Genomic DNA, 21,553 nt, shown 5'->3' with positions numbered 1-21,553 from the left:
GGGAGAATCAGACACAGAGGCAAGTGTAGAAGATTGAGAAGCAGCAGAAGAGGTAAGAAAGAATGCAGAAGACTCAGTCATATATAATATAAGCAATTTCTTCATTATCACATTCTCTAAGTTCTCAATCAATGATTTAATACTGAGTTCACTATCATCAGCAGACACAGATCTGTCAATGTGTGATGATTCTATATGAATAGAAACAAATATATCAGCATCTGCATTCACACAAAATTGTGTCAGAAAACACAATCAGAAATCTGCTGAGAAGAAGAAACAGTCAAGAGTGTATGAGAAGATGAAGAAGATGTGTTATTATTCATGATAATACATTGTTCTGATAATCATTAGAAGATAAACAAGTTCTGGTCATGTACATTTCACAATATGTTACACTTACTGCTAACAAACTGCCTGATATGAGCACTATGAGAACACTTGTTATGAGAACAGGAAGCCATCATCAGAAACATGTATAATATGATAGATGAACAGATGAAAAGAGTTGAATAGAAGAAGAGGTAGAAATCTTGAATGAAATAGTAGCATTCAATGATGATGATGATGAAGATGATGATTGAAGAATGAGAAAAGTTAGTGAATAAGTGATATAATATAGTGAAAGTTTCTTTGTAAGAGCATACACAGAATGCTAGCTGAATTAGAGATAGGTCACATAATTGTGAGATGCTAGTGGCGAGCTAATCCGCATGAAGCTAGAGTGTATGACATGGTCACATGAGCGTGACCAAATCTGATGAGAGAGAATGTGATTTGAAAGAATGTACAACTGTCAGATAATAACACGGCCGCTTCTGAACTACTAGTGTATGAATGTAAAGAGGGCCCTAGCAGCCACTAATTAATTTAGCGTATGAGATTCTATATATAAGAAGCCGGTGTATGCCTGTAATCGTACGCTGGCTTAAGCAACCTTTGAATCACATGTCTAAGAAAAAACAGTTTCTATTTATTAGTAACACAGGAACAATTTGTTTTAATTATAATATTTAAGATAGAATCACTATATAATATCACTTATAGATTATTTCTCTACTATCTTGAAGAATTAATTTTTCAATTTTCTGTTGATTAATATAATTTTTATCTGAAAATATATATATTCTGAGTATAAAGTATCATATTAAAAACTGCTACTATGATTTTAAATACAGAAACAATTTGCTAATTTTTCAATCATGATTATATCTAGTCATTCAATATCTTGATCTTGCTATTAAAACATCTATTCAGTCATTAGAGACTATAGTCAAAGCACTGAGTGTATTTTTCAGCAACTTTTAACAACTTCTAACAACTTCTGATCTCTTGATAATCTCACATAGTATATTAACTTATGACAACTTCTGATAACTTCTGAGATCTTCTAACAACTTCTGAATTAATCATATAATACTTCTTTTTAACAGCTGAGTCAGACAACATCTCATCAACTGTATCAAATATAATTAAGAGAAATTGAAGAAAATATGTAAGTCAGCTATAACAGCAGCTTTAAAAGTCATCATTAAAGCAAATACTTTCAATGAATATTGAAGATATGTTATAACTTGTTATAAGCTATATTAGATCAGATAGTATTAATAAATAACAGAATGTTATTCAGTATTATCTTCAATGAATACTTCAAGATCTGCATTCAGATTCTGAGTGTACTCTTCAGTTATACATAGAACAAGTCTGTATACTTCAGCATATGATATATGAATATAGCAACACTTTATTCATTATCAGAACTAGCTATGAAAAGAGTCTTATTCTTCAATTCTATACAATTCTGATAGAAAAGATAATTATTCAACTGATTTCTCTAAACAAGCTTGATAATCAGTAAATAAGAGATATAGCATGATTTCTCAGTATCAATTCTTGTCTGATCAGTGCTGATAATCTTCAGAGATAAGAAGACTTACTCAAACACATTCAACAGAGTGAGTATACACATATACTACTCAGTTCAGAGTAAGCTCTTTGTAAGTGATTTCAGCATGTTCTTCAAGACTCTACTTTACAAGAAAAGATTGAGCTTGTAGCTATCAATAAGTATCATCTTATCACACAGTGAAGTTAATTCTGTAGTCAGTTTATCAGACTGAGACATCTGAGATTGCTTCTTTATAAGAATATTATCTGATTTGACTGTTCTATAACTCTCAGTAGTAAAGCTGAAAATATCATTCTTTAAGAGACTGAATTTCATTCTATTGATGTAAACTCATAGCAGACTCAGATTATTTAAACTTTTATTAACTATTCTGATATCTTTATCAGTGTATATTCAATTTCACACAGTAAACTTGTATTCTATGATATGTTATATTTTTTATTGAATGAGGTCATTGATACAGATGAAAAGATCATATCTCAACACATTTTAAAGATTATTATCTTTATTAACAGTCATGTCAAGATTCAATAAGCAGTACAATATTTCTGATTAATACTTCTTCAGATCTGTCAGAATAACAGATAGAATATTAATAATACTGACATCTCTTTCATTAATAACATCATTCAGCATTTCACATCTCAAGTATCTGAAGTGAATCAGAATATTCACTTTGAGAAGTTCATGAAATCAATATTGAAAATACAAATCATGATGATAACAACCTCACTGAGTATGAGTATAAATATTTCAGATGTCAAGTGTACTGTTGTATGAGGATTTTCTATTAAAAAAGATGATATCACAGATGTTTAATAATAATATGAGTGAGAGAGTCACAGATCAGATTAAAAAAGTTATATCTTGATTCTTCTTTTCTACTGAGCATTTGACTCTGAAGATTATGAAAAGAAAGCTGTTCAATCTTCTTAACTATCAGTGAAACAAAGATCTCAGCAAAGAACTTAATATCAGATCAGTCAGCTATCACAGTTCATGAACTTAAAGAATATATCTGATGCTGAAAGTATTGCATCAAATATGATAAGTCAGAGTCAAAGTCAATGTAGAACAATCACTGTGAAGACATGAACAGAGAATGAAATGCAAAGATAAGTTAATCTCTTCACTGACTGAAAGAGAATCATCAATAACTCATATCACTGAAAAGCTCTTCTGATCTATCTTGAAGAGAATCAACTCTCATTTAATATAAATAGAATGAACACTTCTGTGAAGAAATGCTGCAGCAGATGCAATTCAAGTCATATATCTGTATTTAAACAGTCACTCACTACAAACATCATCAAGGCATCTCAAGATAATAGTCACAGTGCCATTCTGCTGTCAGAACTTAAGAACTGATATATTAAACATGTGAAGAAACAGTATTATCATGATCAAGACTTTTCAGTACTAGCTTTACAATTTATGTCTACTCAATGTCAGTGACAGATAGCTGCTCTTTTTCATCAGAAGACATCTACCTTTAAATTCAATTGAAATGAATTATATAATGCTGTCAATCTTCTTCAGACTTAAAGCTATTAAGATGAATTTGAAGATCAGCTTCACAGCTTTCTATCAAGTCAAATTATAGCTGTAAATAAAGTGTATGAAGCTATTCTCATAGAAAGACATTAATATTAGACAATCAGAAACAGAGAGAGAGTAGCAGAGATAGCAGTACCTACTGAAATGTTAAGTAGTGATTTAATCAGCAAAATAACAGCAGCTCAGCAGCTCACAGCTGTATGACATGTGAAAGACAATAATCTGGCCTGAATAACTGCTCAATACACAGTAAAAAGAGCACAGTAACTTAATGAGATCTTCACTGAGATCTCTACAGCTCTTTCAGCTGCTGTTACTACTGCTGAAGCCTCTGCTGCTCTAGTCATATCTATTGTCAGTGCTTTCACTACTTCATAGTTCACTTCTTCTTCAAGTCTCTGAGTTCATTCTTCTTCAAGTTCATGAGTTCACATATCTACAACTGCTCAAGTTCATACTTTACACACTTCATTCAAGCAGTGAAGTAATAATAATAGTATTGATATTCAAATCTCTTACAAACAAACATCATTTGATGAATAGAATGCAAACACAGATATTATATTTACAAAGATATCTTATTTTGACTGTGTTCAAACTCCTTCTTGCAGAGAAAGAGACAACTTCTCTATAGAAAATAACACTATTAAGTAGTTAGACATCTTCTATAATAAATCTTCTGTAAACTTCTTGCAATTTCTAACAACTTTTACTAACTTCTGAGAATGAGAATGAGGAAATGCTGATCATCGCGCAGTTGCAAGACAATGAGATGTTTGAGGGAATTGATACTGTAAGACAATGAGATCTTTGAGAGAATTAATGCTGCAAGATGATAAGATCTTTGAGGGAATTGATGCTGCAAGATGATGAGATCTTTGAGAGAATTGATACTATAAGACAATGAGATCTTTGAGGGAAATGATACTGTAAGATAATGAGATCTTTGAGAGAATTGATGCTGCAAGATGATGAGATCTTTGATCTTTTTTTAACTTCACTGATCTTTTGTAAACATCTGTGAATTTCTTTGAAGTTGTGTGAACTTCTGAGCCTATCAAATTAGTTAATGAGTGAGAAGATAAATTTACTATATTGAAGAAGAAATGAATAACACTATACTGACATTTTTAAATCTTTTTTTTCTTTCTTTCTCTTCTTCTCTTCTTCTTTTCTTCTTCTTCATGATTCAAAAAAATCAATATAATGTTCTCTTCTCTCACAACATTGATGCAGATGCACTCACCCTGCTTTTTCATCAGTGAAAAGAATATACTTGCTGCTGCTGCAGCTATTCCGCGTGAATAACTTCACTCTGATGAAGTTCATTACTCACTGTATATATCTATTCAGTATGAAAAGTATAATGAGAATGAAATAAAATACTAACTCTGACAATTAGCTCTTCTCCCTGTGCCTGTGCCTATGCTCATTCTCATTCCTCTGCTCTCATCCTCACCCTCGCCCTCGCCTGTGAGAGTGAGGGTGAGAAAGTGCCTGAGACTTCTCTCTCTTCTTTGAAGAATGAAGATGATGAGCTGGACTTGTTCAGATAGACATGAAAAGCTCTCTCTAAATGAGTGTAATATGATAAGAGAATAAGAAGCTAATATTATTGTATAGCAGTTCTTACTCTCATTTCTCTTTCTCTTTCTCAGGCTTCTTCTCTTCTCTGTTCTTTGCAGAGAAAGAAGTTTTGTCAGAATCAATCAAGTAAGCAATATGAATATGAATGAGATATATGTGATAGAGAAAGAATCAATCACTGACATGTTATATTAGCTTTTCCTCTCTCTCTTCAGAGTTATTATGACCTTCTTCACTCTCTCTGCTCTTCTTACTCCCTGCACTGATGAGCTCACCTCTCTCACTCTCTCAGCTGTCTTCTGTGTTGAGCACTCTCTCTCTCTCACTGCCACTGCCACTGCTAATAACATTATATGATGCTTTCCTTTCTCTCAACACTTCATTCACCAGCTGTGTCTGTTGAGAGCAGGCACAGCTGACAAGCCAGTCAAGATAAGATTGAAATTGAATGATGAGCAAGAGCTCATTATTCTATCAGCCTCAGAAATCAGAGAAATGATGATCAGTCTCTCACAAGAAGTTTCAGTGCTTCTCTTCACAGAAGCAGAGAATGTGAGGCTATATTGACTGAATAATGAAGACAGAGCTGAGTGAGCAGCTGCTGAGGAAGAACAGGTGTGCTGTCTGTCAAGAGAACAATGAGAAATGTTAAGTGTACTCTGAGAAGAGAAGAGCTCAGATAGCCAAGTTCAGAAATTCTTGTTCTCACTGTCAGATTGTTGCATGCAAGAGCAGGTGTAGCATCTTCAAATACAAGCTCAAGAATTCCAGTGCATTCTCACTGACACAGTCATATCAGTTGCTGCTAAAGAGGTCATCTTCTTCTTCACTGAGAAGCAGTGCTCTGACAGTTTAGATTCTTATTTTATTTATACTGCTCTGCTTTGTGAAGAAGATTTCAAGTAGAACTCTAATAAACAAGTAATTTATACAGATGAATATGTTGAAGATTCTATATAAGTATTCTTTACAAGTATCAGTTATAAATGTAAATTAGTTGATATTGAAAAATGATATCTCAAAAATAAAATTTGTCAGATGTTAGTCATATTTATTTTAAATCTTGATATTTGATTGACTCACAAGTTGACAGAATAATGCAGAAGTTCTATTATTAATATATTTATCAGTGAAAATGTAATATTGTATATCAAAGAAAGATGAAGTAAGTAAAGCTTCAGTATATTTATTAATTTTAGTTATTCTTCTTCAGAATTGTTTTCAAAGTATCAGATAGATTATTTACAGTAGATAAAGATAGTATATTTTCAATGAAAATAGAATCTTACTCTATATTGTTATTGAATTTCTCAGAATAAGACTCAACTTCAGCATCAATAATCATATCATTCAAATTCAAGTTCATTACAATCAACTGCTGCTGAATTCATACTTGATTAAAGTGCTCAATCTTCTTCTTCAGACCTTTCACTCCAATCAAAAGTATATTCAAGGAGTCAAACATACATTTCTTTGACAGTAAAAGTAAATCTCAAGATGAGATATAATCATTCTTCAACAGACTTCTAGCAGTTGTGATTCAAAGGTTGCTTAAGCCAGCGTACGATTACAGGCGTACGCCGGCTTCTTATATTGTAATCTCGTACGCTAAATTAATTAGCATACGCTATAACCCCTTTACACTCATACACATATGCTAGTAGTTCGGAAGCAGCCGCATTATTATCTGACAGTTGTACATTCTTTCAAATCACATCCTCTCTCATCAGATTCAGTCACACCCATGTGATCATGTCATACACTCTAGCTTCATGTGGATTAGCTCATCACTAGTGTTTCACAATTGTGTGACCTATTTCTGATTCAGCTAGCATCTCATGTACACTCTCACAAAGAAACTTCCACTATATTACATCACTTATTCACTAACTTTTCTCATTCTTCAATCATCTTCTTCATTTCATCATCATCAAATGCCATCATCATTTAAGATTTCTACTTCTTCTTCTGTTCAACTCTTTCTATCTGTTCATCTATCACATTGTACACATTTCTGGCAATGGCTCTCTGTTCTCACAACAAGTGTTATCATAGTGCTCATATCAGGCAGTTTGTTAGCAGTAAGTGTAATGCATTGTGAAACATGATCAGGACTTGTTTATCTTCTAACAATTGTCAGAATAACATATTATCATGAATGATGATATATCTTCTTCATCTTCTTATACATCTCTGATCATTTCCTTCTCAGCAGATTTCTGATTGTGTTTTCTGACATGATTTTATATGAACACAGATGCTGATATGTTTGTTTTTATTTGTGTAGAATCTTCACACATTGACAGATTCATATTCATCAATGATAGTGAACTCAGTATTGAATCATTGATTGAGAACTTGAAGAATGTGATAATGAAGAAATTATTCATGTTATATATAACTGAGTCTTCTGCATCTCTCTCTGTTCTCTCTGTTTCTTTCTCTGCTACTCTCTCTCAATCTTCTACATCTGCCTCTGTGCCTGGTTCCTCTTCTGCTACTCCTGTTCCCGCGACTCTTACTTCTGCTACTTCTGGTTTTACTGTCTCTGCTTTCATTACCAGCTCTCCCCATTTCAAGAAGATATTGTATAGACTTAATGAATTATCTCTTTCAGTATGTATACTTCTGTTCTTCTTACTGACTCTCAGAACAATTTATTGTATGAAGACTGTGTATAATATAACTATCTGAAGCTCAGTCACAGACACTGATTATTACATTCATTTTAAATATTCATGATAAGATAATTATTTATTCATATCAGAGAATTATCTTTCTTCTCAACAGTATTAAGATTATAAGTCTTTTTCTTTTTCATCTTTTTCTTCTGATGCTGATTTTTCTGTTCTTAGAGAAAATTATTATGAGTTTTACTGTGTATGAAGTCATGATGTTCACAGACATTAAGAAACTTTTCACAACTATCAAATTCAATATTACAGATACATTCACTCTGACTAATACTTTTAAAATGATTGACTTATACCAGTCTATTCTCTGACAGTTGTCATTCAACTTCATAGTACAGGTGAAGAATATTCATGTTTTCAGAAACAGAAATGTGAATATTATACTCTTTTACACCCGCAGGTGTGAGGCTTATACACCTTGTCTGAGATATTATCATGAGAATGAGCTGTTCATATACTGTGTTCTACTTTCTGCATTTCTTCATATCTCTCTCTCTCTTTCTGAGAAGCCTCATATGTGTTGTAATTACACATACAATTCTAAGACTAGCAGATGTTTATTCAGTAATTATTACCTCTGCTTTTGTGATTTTTGTACACTAACAATGATTCTTAGTTACTTCAGTGTCAGAGGCCATTCTGATTGAAGATGACAATGCTGCTGAGACTACTCTCTTCTGTCTTCAAGCTTCTTCTATTACTTTCTCTCTTTTCTTCTCTTCTGCAGAGAAGGTTATGTGCATATCAGATTATAAGCATTCAACTCTGAGTGACTTCTGCTGTCATTTATCTGATTCTGCATCTTCTCTTTCTTCTGTTTCTTCTGTCTCTGCTCTTTCTGCTCTGACTTCTGATTCTGTGAGTCTCACACTCTTCTTCAATTTCTCTACACATAATACATGTGCACATTTCTATATTAGCATTTCAGTCAATCTTATAATAAATGACATTAATGTCATATACAGAGCAGTAGAGAAATCAGAGACATGCACAGCATTGTTGTAAGAGTGACTTACAGCTCTTGAATTTCTTACAGATCTTGAGTTTTGAGATTTCCTTTATTTTTGATGTTTTTCAGATGATGTGATGTTGAAAATAGATTAATGTGTGATGTATGAAAATGAATGAAGTGTGTATAATAACATTTGTCTTTTACAGCTGATTCTTACAGTTAATAATCAATTCATCATTTCTTTTCTTACACTTTTTCTTTATCTGCTAGTCACTACTCTTACACAATCTCTATATAATACAGCATTCAGTGACTAGATTCAGCAGCTTTCATCTTTTGTAATTCTGTCTCACACATTATACTGTCTCTCTTCACTCACTCAGATCACTACAGTGAACAGCTCATTGAAACTAATCTCACTCAATCTCTGAGTATTCTCAGAGATTGAGATGACTTGATCTTACATATCTGCAGATGTTTCAGATAGTTCATCCTCTGTAGTCTCTACAATTAAACTGATGTAAACAGTTAAATTCAACTCTGAATTTCTTTTTCTTCTGTAATCTGACTCATGTACAAGTCTGCTGCTTTGAGATCACTCTTTGTCATATTACACTCACTATCTACAGTGCATTATTGTACAATCAGCTACAGTCTCATCACTTATTAAAGTATGATGTTCATCTGATTTCTTCATTTCTTCTCATTCTTTTCTTATAATTGTGAAAAGATTGAAATAAGTGAGATCATCTGATTTGTAAGTATCTATGATTTCTCTTACTTTGTAAGACTTTTCAATTATAAGTCTCTTCTTTTTCAACACTGATGATAGTACTGTGAATAATCATAATTCACTCAGGTCTTATATCTTTGCTTTTATAAGTTGTGAATCATTGATTAAGTTGTATAAGATCTGTTTCTCTGATTCTTTCAATGCATACATTCTCAGAGAATGTGATTTGAGTATTTTATATGACTCAAATCATCTAGATTGAAACTTCTCAGAATCCTCATTGTGTATGAGAACTCATATTTTCATCTTGAGACTTGATTTCTTAACAAGTGAGTCTCATATTCTTTTCAATTGAATTGCTCAGTTCAGAAGTAACTCATTAGCTTTTACATGTGCATGGCTGATCTCTTTCAATCTTGATTCCATGTCTGTGACTGTTGTGTCTGCAACTGCTGTTTCTGCTGCATCTGCAACTGCTTCCTCTCTCACCTTTTCCAAAGCATTCTCCGGAATGCGCGGATGCAATTCATACAACAGGTAGAATGATGAACACTTGATGACTGCATGCTGCTGAATTCATGTGACTAATAGCACCTGCCTGAGATATTCATCTCATAATCTTGTAGACTTGCTCACTAGATATTTTATCAGCATGTTGCTCAAGATTTCATTCAAGTGTTTCATCTTTCTGTTCATTTGCAGGTGATATAGCATTGTTCTACAATGTCTTGTCTGTAACTGGCTTATGAAATGCCTCATCACTTCTTCTATGAGATTTACACTGTTATCAGTTAGAATCTTGTGCAGCATTTCATAGTTGACATAGATCTCATCATATAGAAACTTTGTCATTATCTTCTCTGTTATCTCTGAAACTGCTTTCACAACTAGTCAGTCAGTAGTGTAATCAATAGCAGTGATTATTCATCAATTTTCATTTAGTATTCACAGTAATATGTCTATGAGATTCATCTCTCATTGTTTAAACAGTTGTATTGTACACTTCATCTGATATTACACTTTCTTATGTTCTAATCCTTTCTTAGATTCTTTCATGATCTGGCAATTCAGGCACTTGTGAGTGTACATCTGAATGTTCTCAGCCATGCTTGACCAGTACACTCTTGATTTAAGTACACTCATGAGTTCAGAGCTTTCTAAATGACTGAATTTCTTATGCATGTGAGTCATCAAGTTATGTTGAAATGAAGATTCTAGATAGAGAGCTTCTGCATATTCTAGATCATGGTAAAGCACAATGTTATTTTTCAATTTTCTCAGCTTGAAGTTCAGAAGCATCTCTTCTACTACTTTCACAAGACACTTGTTATCTGACATCTTATCATTCTTCAAGTAAGAGATCATAGCATTCACTCATTCTGATTCCTTGCATTTTCTCAGTGCATTTAACACAAATATCCCTTGTGCCTGGTTCACAGAATTCTCACTCATGAAATCAGATCTGCAACTGATTGCATCAGACATCACTGTGTTCAATTTCTTTCAGTATTTGATATGAAGATTGTACACTTGAAACTTCAAGATTCAACATGCTAAGCATTTGAAAGGTTTTATCATTGATTATAGATAGATGAGACTTTCATGATTCATAATCATTATTGTTGTATGTCTGTTATCAATATATCTATCTCATAACACCAGTGCATGCTTGATCACTAGCAATTTCTTTTCATACACTGAGTAATTAAGCTCAGTGTCTGATAGTTTTCTATCATTATACATCACTGAGTGCAGCTTGTCATTCTTACTCATCTGTAGAAGAGCATCTCTGATAGCTCATTCAGATGCATCTGTCTTGATATAGAAAGATTTATTACAATCTAATTGAATAAGCACTGAAGATGTTGTTACACATTCTCTCAGTGTGAGAAAAGTCTCTTCACACACAGCATTTCAGATAATTGAATGAAACTTCTTCTTTCACAGATTTGCATTCATTTCTCTTAAGAGATCTGAGAGTGATACAGATATTTGTGTGAAATTCTTGATGAACCTGCAGTAGTATGAGATTAACTCAAGAAACTGTTGTATATGATATATGTTTCTCAGTCACAGTCAATTCACTATAACATTCAATTTCTCTGAGATGAGGTGTATATAGACTGGCCGCCGGGACCATGAATTTCACATTTGATTCCATTTGGTCTGGTCCCATACATTTCTTGGCGTGAATCCCGCTGGGACTGGCTATCAAAAAACCATGCAAAGTGACTATATTTCAGATCTTAAAATGGGATCATGACTTGAAAAAAATGAGAAAGTGGTCTCATTTGGTCCCATTTAGTCCCATTCTTGGCATAAAGTTACTATTTTTAGACATTTTAAGGTTTTTTTTAGACTATTTTTAATTTTTTAAAAAGTAACGCTTTTTGGTAACGCTCAAATGAGATTTAAAGTCATTTAAAGCAATAAAAATAATTTAAATTGAGAAGTGGAAATCATGGTCTCATTTGGAAAATGTGACAAGAGTAGACAGTAAGTCCCACTGGGACAGTATGAGACTACTATCTAATGATAAAACCGTGTAATGGGATCAGTCGAATTGATAATGGGACTATCAAAAAATCTGGTCCTGGTCCCAGACACGGTCACATGGTCAGTCTAGGTGTATACAGTCATCACTCACTACATATTCCATGAACTTCAACTCTTCTATTTCAAACACACACTTGATTGATTTGACATAGAGCTTATACTCTGCCAGAGTTGTAAGCACTTCATTGAGATGCTTCAGATGTTTGTTATATGAGTTTGAAAAGACTAGAATGTTATCAAGATATACAAGACATAAGATTTCATTCTGTTTATAAAGAATTATATTCATCATCATTTGAAAGATGATGAGTGCATTTGTCAGACTGAATGACATTGCCAGGAATTTGAACTTCTCTCATTGCATATTAAATGCAGTTCATGGAACTGACAGTTTGTCTACACAGATCTGCTAGTATTCTGAGAGAAGATTGATCTTTGATAGATATCAGGCATTTCTGACTGTATTCAACTGTTGTTGAATTCATGACAGTGAATATTCATTCTTGATCATAAGCTTGTTAAGTGCTTGATAATCAATACACATTCATCACTCTTCACTCACCTTTTTCATGAATAGGACTGAAAAGCCTCACATGCTTGATGAGAGTTGTATGAGATCACATTCTAGAAGGTCTGTGATCTGATACTTCTGTTCTTCAAGGTGCATTTGTGATAGAGAGTATACATTCTGATTGACTGATTTTGTGTTCTCTGTGTCAATCTCATGTATGAATCCTTGTTTCAGCAGCAATTCTGATGAAAGATCTGTTCAGAAGACCTTCTCATGCTTCTTCAGAAGCTTCTTCATATGCTTATCCTTTTGCATATTCTTTATCTTGGTTTTCTTCACTTCCAGGTCCTGTATGACATACAGAATGCTTTCAGATGAGATCTTGTGTATTATTCTCTTTACTTATTAATGTGTAAGCAGATTTAATTCTTTTATATCAGAGATGTGAAATGTCCTTCTCATATCAGTTAGTAGAATTGTATGAATCATTTTCTTCCTATCAGTCAACTGTATATGATATGTATGCCATTGAATCTGTGAATTGAACCTTTGAAACCAATCAAGTCTGAGAATAAGGTTATATTACATGTTCTGCAGCTCTCACACTCAAATATAGCAAGATCATTCTCTGAAGTGCAAGAGAACTCTTACTTTTACAGATGATATCAAATATCAGTTATCAGATAATCTTATGCATCAGGAATTCTTCACTCAGTGAATCTCTTTCAATCTTCAGATTATATAATTATCAATATATTGCATAGAAGCTTCTATGTCTGCTAACACTTTTACAGTCATCTCTCAATTCTTACTCAAGTGTCTCTTATACATTAACATTTCAGGCCTCAAGGTATTGAGGTGAGTGTTCACTTTCTCCTCACTCACACCTTAGTCAGAAGCCTGCTTTCTCTTGATATTTACAGAATTCAGAGAATCATCTAACACAGGCATCTCTTTCACTTTGAAGACTTTTTATAGAATATCAGCAAGTGTCTTCAAGCTCACTGATTCTGCTAGTTTTTTGACTCTCTTGCTTCTCTTGACTGTGCACACTGAATGCAATCTTTTGCATTATGATTTTAACATTCACAGTTGAAGCAAGCTCAATGCTCACAATATCAAGATTTTCACTCAGAGAATCTCTTTTTCAGAGAATTCAGTGCTTTAGTGATAGCATTCAGATCTAGATTCATTGCATCTGAGTGTGTAACTTGTATTGTAGAAGTCTGATTATTCATTCTTCACTGAGACATACTCAATTGCAGTATTTTCTGTCATAATTGACTTGCTTGTTCCTGTATGATGAGAATGTTGTATGCTTCTTTCACTGTGCCTGATTATAAGATTAAGTATTTTCATTTCACTCTCAACTCAGGTATAAGATCATGAATGAAGATCTGTAAATAGAAAGATGTTGAAAGCTCTTCATTTAACATGAGATAGTATAAGCTGAAGTGTGTGAAGTATAATATAAGATCACTCACTTATCTACACTCAGTGAAGTGTTTGTAATGCTTATCTCATACATTCACTTTCTCAAAGTTATGTAAGATTCATTTGAAAAACTCATTTCATGTTCATAAGAATGAATATTACTTCAGGTCTGTGAGATTCATCTTTTCATCAGTTATTTATAATGACTTCACTTTTTTATGTAGAAATGTGATAGATCTTAAAACTTGTTAAAATTCTGTTGACTGTCTGTCTGTGAGTTCATGTTTAATCTGATAATGTAATTGCATCTGACTTAGTCAGCTGATTACAGCATTATTTTTTCAGTTATTATTGAAGCTTGATGACTTCAGCAGATCTCTCAGCTTGATGTATTTCATGCTCAGATTCTCATTCTGCACAGCAGTCTTCAATGATGTGTATACTTCTGAAGAGATTGTGAATAATTATAATAAGATCTTCAGATTCAGTGTAGTTATCTATCAGTGTAAACATTTAATCTTCTGCTGCAGATCTAAGATCTGATTTTCTCTATTCTTATTAATGATGATGATTGCATCAGTGAAGCTCTTCATAGTGAATGCTTGATCTGCAGTGAATACTAATTGTTATTTGACTTCTGTCTCAGTCTGTCACTGTGTACACAAGACCTCAATTTCATTTAGAATTCTTGTACATGTACAGAGCTTCAATTTCAGTTCAGTGATCTCAGCTGTTTTTCTTACTGCTTTGAGTAAACCCTCTGAGAGGTTCTGTATATCTTTCAGTTCAGATAGCAGAGAAGAGTGTTGTTTGTATCAGCTAGAGAAGATATTTATTTTAATAATTTCTTATTGATTGTACAATGTCTATTATTATATCACTGTGTTATTATATCAGTATATTATTCTATCACTATATCATTATATCACTATATTGTTATATGATTTCTGTTATCATTGTACAACTCTGATGATGATCACCTCTCTCTTTTATTTCTTTGAGTGAAGAGTGATCTTCTTTGAATCTAGTTCATCACTCTCATCTCTTTTCTCACATCTCATCTGTTTGCATATGTGGCATTTGCCTGAGTGTGAAGTTTTCCTCTTATAAGTGAAGCAGTATTAATCAGATACTCTTTCACTCACTGCTCTTTATACACTATCTTTTGAGATGTTCTAGAACCACACTGGCATGATAACTATGAATCACTTCATAGATGGAATTATCACATTCTGAAGAAGCCTGCACTTCTCACCAGTTTTTAGACATGCTACCAGATGTGATTCAAAGGTTGCTTAAGTCAGTGTACAATTACAGGTGTACACTGGCTTCTTATATTGTAATCTCATACACTAAATTAATTAGTGTACACTATAGCCTCTTTACACTCATACGCGTACGCTAGTAGTTCGGAAGCGGCCGCGTTATTATCCGACAGTCGTACGTTCTTCCGAATCACACAGTAGAGAATATCTCGAGCTTAGTAACAGCACTTGTATATTCCCCAGTAAGTGAACACTCAAAGATAGACTCTAAAATCCGCTGTAGCTGATGAACCCATGTATTTGACAGACAGACTCAATCAAATATAAGATAGGTATTCTTTGTTGAATTTTTATAGCATTTCATCTTCAGCTTACAGCTATCATTGAGATGTTCCATGCCTAGATCAATTGCTTTGAAGAAGCCAGGTTTTTCAGATCAGTTGACAAGACCTGCAGCTATAATCACTCAATACAGAGAAGAGGTTTTGACAGATTGAAGTATTTAAAAATAATGAAGCATCTCAGTGACATAATTATGTTAATCAGCATTAAGAAAGAAGATAATCAGAGATGAAATAAAGTACTTAAGAAGTTTAATATCATCATGCTTAACAGCATAGCATATTCAAATGAATAATTCACATTTTCAGAGAAGGTGACATATGATACAGAATTTGATATCTTGAGTAAGCTGAGAGATTTGAGAGTTAATTTCATTCCAGGTATCAAGAGTAAATGCTTTGATATATACATCTTCAATAAGCTGAAGATACTGTGAAGAACTAAGCTATTGTATAATAGAATTGATATCTTCTGAGTGCTCAAGATTGCTAACTGAATAATCTCAATGTTGTATGACAGTATAAAATAGAGTAAGACTTCAAGATGCAAAGCTCTGAGAAATCACTGGCTCAAGAAGATGATATTTCAGATTGGCAGCAGTCATAGAATTTCAGTTTCAACAAGTGAGATTGAACTGAATATAGTGATGAGCCTTCTCAGAGACTTCAGCTTCAAAATGAGTATAAACAATAATGAAGAGTAGATTTATTTGAATATGAAATTATTCAGAAATAGAATGAAGTCAGTTACACTGTTCAAAGATATCTGTAGATTTTGACTGCTTTATCTTGATTAACTGAATGAGTTTTGTGATCAAAGCATCTTCATACACTGAAAAGAGATGAGTTGAAAATGCTGTATAATCTCTTGATAAATCAAGAAAATCATTAAATATCTTCTCATGAACTCTCATAGTTCCCGCAATAGTGCTCTCATTTTCAAAAATAGCACTCAACTGCTGAAAACACATTCTATGCACAGAAAGTGTATTAATAACAGACATTTGAGATAATAAATCATTTGCAGTACTGAAAACACTTTTAATCTCATTATTATAAATCTTTCAAACAGCATCTGAAATAAGACATAATGTTATTTACTTCTGAAGCTCATTATCATTGTCTGTCACATCAGATGCATCAATGATTTCTTGCAGTATTAACAGTCTTATGAAATTATGCATGATCTGAGTTAGACCAGTTTCTGAAATATCAGAGGAAATAATCACAGCAGCAGTAGTCACAGCAGTTATGAAATCATTGTGTCTGATTATCTCATCTCATACAGTCTTCTTGAAGTTCATATTATCATAGACTATAACAGCTCAAGAATCTTTGACAAGCTGCTGAAGTTTAATTTAACAGTAAGAATTAGTCAAGTGATTGAATCAGAAGTTGATAGAAGTTCAAAGAACATGTCAGAAAATAACAGATATTATCAGAGATTACTAGAAGTTTGAGATATTAGATAGAAATATTAATAAGTTAAGAATATTAAGTCATATCTTCTCTTATTTAACAATTTCTATTATCAATCTATTTCTCATCACATAGCTGTGACAGAGTTCAAAGTTAGAAATGATTTCTATCACTCATCATTTTACTCCTGAGTCATGAAAATATACAGAGAGAATAGAGCTGAAGAAGTTCAAGTTTTTCAAGAAATAAGAGTGATATATAATACTCATAATAATAAACAGTTATTTAATAGCTGTTATTTCATCTGAGTCTCATTCATAGCTCTTTCAATTGACATGTTTATTTTTTAGAACAGAAGTAAGTAGATTAAATCAGGTTGACATGTCAGTCTGAATAATCTCAAAAGCAGTCTGAAAGTCAATGATATTCAGATCAGAATCATGATTGAATTTTATAAAGAAGAAAGTGTTGATAAGACATTTCAGCTTCTGTTTAAGTAAGACAGTATAATATTGATTATTATTGAATATCTCTGCTTTGAAAAGTGCTGAATATAGTATATTTCACTGCTTTATAGAAGTACTGTATCATTGATGAGTCAAGATATCAGAACTCTGAATTCAAGCCTCTATAAAGATCTTCATTTCTCAACTGTTTTACTGTAATATTCTGACAATGTAAGATAATTTCAACTGTCTTTTCTGTCAGTTATAAGACATTGTAGACAGATGCTGTGAGTCACAGCAGTTTGATTATAAACAAGCTCACAGAGTATCAGTATCAGTATCAGTGATCTTGAATTCTGAAGAAGTATTAATAGATTCAAGCTCTGTTAAGTCACTGTCTGATGTGTCATATTCATTATCTACATTGTTAAGAGACTGTAGTGATTGTAGAGAGAATTTATCTTTAAGTAATAAAGAATATTGACTGAAGCATGTCTGACATTGAGTATCTTGAGATTCAAAAGACACACTGTCTTTTGTCAATGATTGTGACATGATGAGAAGAGATAGTGAGTTGTAAAATAGCAGAGATGATAGCAGAATAACTGAGAATTCAAAAAATATCAGTTTGATGATGATCAGGCAGATATTTAGAGTAGATATATGATTTCAAAGTCAATTAAATATTTTATATGAGTGAAGTTGATTTTTCATACATAATGAAACTGTTTCTTCTCAGACTCTCTACAAGATATTAGGTTGTGAGCACATGTGAAGTCTCTTATTGGTCCAGAAGTTAGCAGGACTTGGCAGAAGTCTAAAGGAGTTTAGTTGGTCGCGCTAATCCGAAAATATCGAGAAGAGAGGCTGAGCATGCTGAGATAAGCTGGGACAGTCTATGAATAAATCAATAAATCAATCAATCAATCAATCAATCGATCATCCTGGGCCGGCAATCTTCCCCGGGTCAGCAATCTCCCTAGACCAGAAGTATGCCCCGGTCCGGTGGTTTCCCATCAAATAAGAATACAATTCCTGACCATCCTGGGCGGCAATCTTCCCTGGGTTAGTGATCTTCCTGGGTCAGCAATCTCCCTAGACCAGAAGTATGCCCCGGGCCGGTAGTGTCCATCAAATAAGAATGCAGAATTATACCCAGGGCCAGCAGTTTCCCCGGGTCCTGCTATTTCCAGAGTCAAGAGTCTTCCCTGGGTCAACAATTTCCCTAGACCAGAAATATGCCCTGGGCCGGTGGTTTCCCATTAAATAAGAATACAATTCCTGGCCATCCTGGGCCGGCAATCTTCCCCGGGTCAGTGATTGTTCCTGGGCCAGTAATCTTCCCTAGACCAGCAGTTGTTCATCAAATAAGAATGCAATTCCTGGCCATCCTGGGCCGGCAACCTTCCCGGGTCAGTGATTTTTCCTGGCCAGCAACCTCTCTGAGTCAGCAAGTCTTCTTCTTTCAGCAGTTTTGCAGATGATGAGCATCTATAGTAATATACATCATGTAATACAGTTGTTGGGACAGTCAGGGTTTTCAAGTGCCTTGCCGGCTCTCGTCGTTCTATAAACTGAAAGAACTTAGTGTAGGGCTTGTTGTATCTTGTTCTTCAAAATTGCTTTATATGACCTGGGGAGTCTGGCTACTTCTCACTGTTTAACCTACAAGTATACCAGTGGTGGTAAGAATCAATTTCTTTTGAATTTTGTATTGCGATCAGGATAAAAATACTCCATTGCTTTACAATTCCCAAAGGTTATCCAAAGAAGATGCCAAAACTTGTGCTTGATGACCCAGATGCCTGAAGAGTGGGTCATATGGGCAGGAACCGGAGCGGAAAAATTATTTCCGGCAGACGTCATTCTCGGCCTCTTAACTCGCGACCAAATGCGGACGAAGCCGACAGTTTTCCATTCCGCTTTCTTCACGCAGAGCCTACCACAACCTCTTTATCGATTTTATCAATCATGGCTTTGCATCGGCATCAGTCATCTTTAGAAAAGGTATTGGACTTCTCGCAACCGTTCTCACTAACTCCTCAACAATGTCAAGCGGCAACAACCCTTTTCAGATACCTGATCCAGCATTATGGCTTGGAGCAGACTATACAGCCTGGTTACAAACCTGCAGCACTTATCCAGGCCACATTTGAGCATGTTACTTCTAAAGATGCATTCCTCTTGTTCTTTTTCTCACACATCTATGAAAACCTATGCTCAGGAGTAGCAAATTCAATTGACTCTGACATTACTGTCGCCTTGTCCTTCTTCAATGGTTTCTCTAGCTGGGATCAGAATCAAAAGCAGAACACTGATGGTGCCATTGAAAGCTTTGCTGAGTACATTGTTGAGAACTTCCTTCTTCCACGTATGCTATCAATATACACTTCCCCACCGCCAGAATCATATGTTAATACGGATAATTTAGTCAGAGCTTCCTCTGTGAAGACCCCGCAACCAACGCCAAGGTCATTGTCCTCAATACAGGCATCCACACCTACTGGAACGACACAACGTGTATCTATTCTACGACAAAGTTGTCTTGTGCGTGATCATCACCGGTGCGTGGTTTCTCAGAAGTTTGATAAAAGTGAAGCCGGCAAGCGGTGGAAGCAGGATGGGGAAGATTGCAAGGATGATGATGGAAATCCATTGAAAAACGAATCAAGCGACCGATTTCAATATCTGGAGGTTGCTCACATTCTGCCACATTGTCTAACTACGGTTTCTTCCCAGGACACTGATCTGGTATGTCTGCAGTGAATGTACCTCGTGTCTCTGACTAGAATAACTGACACAAGGCCCTAGAGCGACTCGAAGAAGAACGTACTCCGGATTTTAAATATGTTTGACTCTGGCGTTATTCATCTCATTGATGGCCCGAAGATCGACAGCCCGTTGAATGCTCTTACCTTGACACATGATCACCATCAGTCGTTCAGTGAATTCCAGATATATTTTGAACCAACGAGCAAACCATATGAGTACAGAATTGATTCAATGGAGCAAAGCCCTTTTCTACATGATCCGCTATTCCCCGTTACTCGCACACTCACTCTTAGTCCCAATCATACCATTGATCCACCATCGGCTCGGCTCCTTGGTGTCCATCGAGCCATTGCAAAGATTATGAAACTTAGCGGCGCAGGCGAATATATAGACACGATCCTCCAAGACTTGGAGGAGGTTGATGATGTGAGGGCGGATGGCTCAACAAACTTGGGGCACATGATGAGTTTACAACTTGGTGGCTGGGTGAACCCTTTGCCTGTATTTTAATATTGTATATAATTTTTTAGGCCATTCTTTTATAGGCAATCAATGTATCTCTCCGACAGCTAAGACCCCAAAGAAGGACATCTTCCACGTTCAAGAAGTCAATAAGTGAGTCTATCAACACTGATTGAAAGTATAAACCTAACTCATGAACAGTTATGTATGAATTGTGTTTTTAAAGTCATGCAAGTCTCAAGTACATGTCATCTATAATATCTGTAATAATCACAGTTTTTACAAATCTTCTTCAGATTCTGAAGAGATCTTGCAATTCAAAGATGATTCTTATAAGTTTCTCAGCTCTCAGATCTGAGTTCTCATACTCTGCTTATTATAAGAGCAGGTTCTCAGTTTTTATTATTCAGCTTATTCACTCTGTAAGCTTCAGAGACTAGACTGACTGTGTGACTGTGTCTGAGACCAGAATCAGATTTTTTGATAGTCTCATTATCAATTTGACTGATCTCATTACACAGTTTTAACATTAGATAGTAGTCTCATACTATCTCAGTAAGACTTACTGTCTACTCTTATTATATTTTTCAAATGAGATCATGATTTTAACTTCTCAATTTAAATTATTTTTATTACTTTAAATGACTTTAAATCTCATTTAAGTATTATCAAAAAGTGTTACTTTTTAAAAAATTAAAAATAGTCTAAAAAAAACCTTAAAATGTCTAAAAATAGTAACTTTATATCAAGAATGAAACTAAATGAGATTAAATAAAATCATTTTCTTATTTTTTTCAAGTTATGATTTTATTTTAATATCTGATATATAGTCACTTTACATGTTTTTTTAATGACTAGGAATTTATGCTAAGAAATGTATGAAATCAGATTAAATGAGATTAAATATGAAATTTAT

At 34.1% G+C, this 21,553-nt stretch overlaps 1 protein-coding gene across 1 annotated transcript; it reads left to right on the top strand.

Annotated features, from left to right (window-relative positions):
* The first annotated feature begins 19,174 nt into the window (after window positions 1-19,174).
* Window positions 19,175-20,999, top strand: BDCG_16950 (uncharacterized protein). Its single transcript, XM_045426130.1, has 3 exons — window positions 19,175-19,774; window positions 19,835-20,154; window positions 20,215-20,999. Exons 1-3 carry the CDS (start codon window positions 19,225-19,227, stop codon window positions 20,683-20,685), a joined length of 1,341 nt encoding a protein of 446 aa, XP_045280911.1. The 5' UTR covers window positions 19,175-19,224; the 3' UTR covers window positions 20,686-20,999.
* Window positions 21,000-21,553: the final 554 nt, after the last annotated feature.

Source organism: Blastomyces dermatitidis (assembly GCF_000003525.1).
Source record: "Blastomyces dermatitidis ER-3 genomic scaffold supercont1.4, whole genome shotgun sequence".
NCBI classification, from domain to species: Eukaryota; Fungi; Ascomycota; class Eurotiomycetes; order Onygenales; family Ajellomycetaceae; genus Blastomyces; species Blastomyces dermatitidis.
The sequence above is the reverse complement of the archived record's forward strand: the minus strand, read 5'-3'. Positions and strand labels throughout refer to the sequence as shown.

What these genes read in the sequence shown, in the direction of transcription:
- BDCG_16950 (XM_045426130.1), top strand. Translation starts at nt 19,225, where the DNA reads ATGGGCAGGAACCGGAGCGGAAAAATTATTTCCGGCAGACGTCATTCT. An exon ending in TGAGAACTTCCTTCTTCCAC is followed by an intron (nt 19,775 to 19,834) that starts GTATGCTATCAA and finishes CGGATAATTTAG; the next exon opens with TCAGAGCTTCCTCTGTGAAG. An exon ending in CTTCCCAGGACACTGATCTG is followed by an intron (nt 20,155 to 20,214) that starts GTATGTCTGCAG and finishes ACAAGGCCCTAG; the next exon opens with AGCGACTCGAAGAAGAACGT.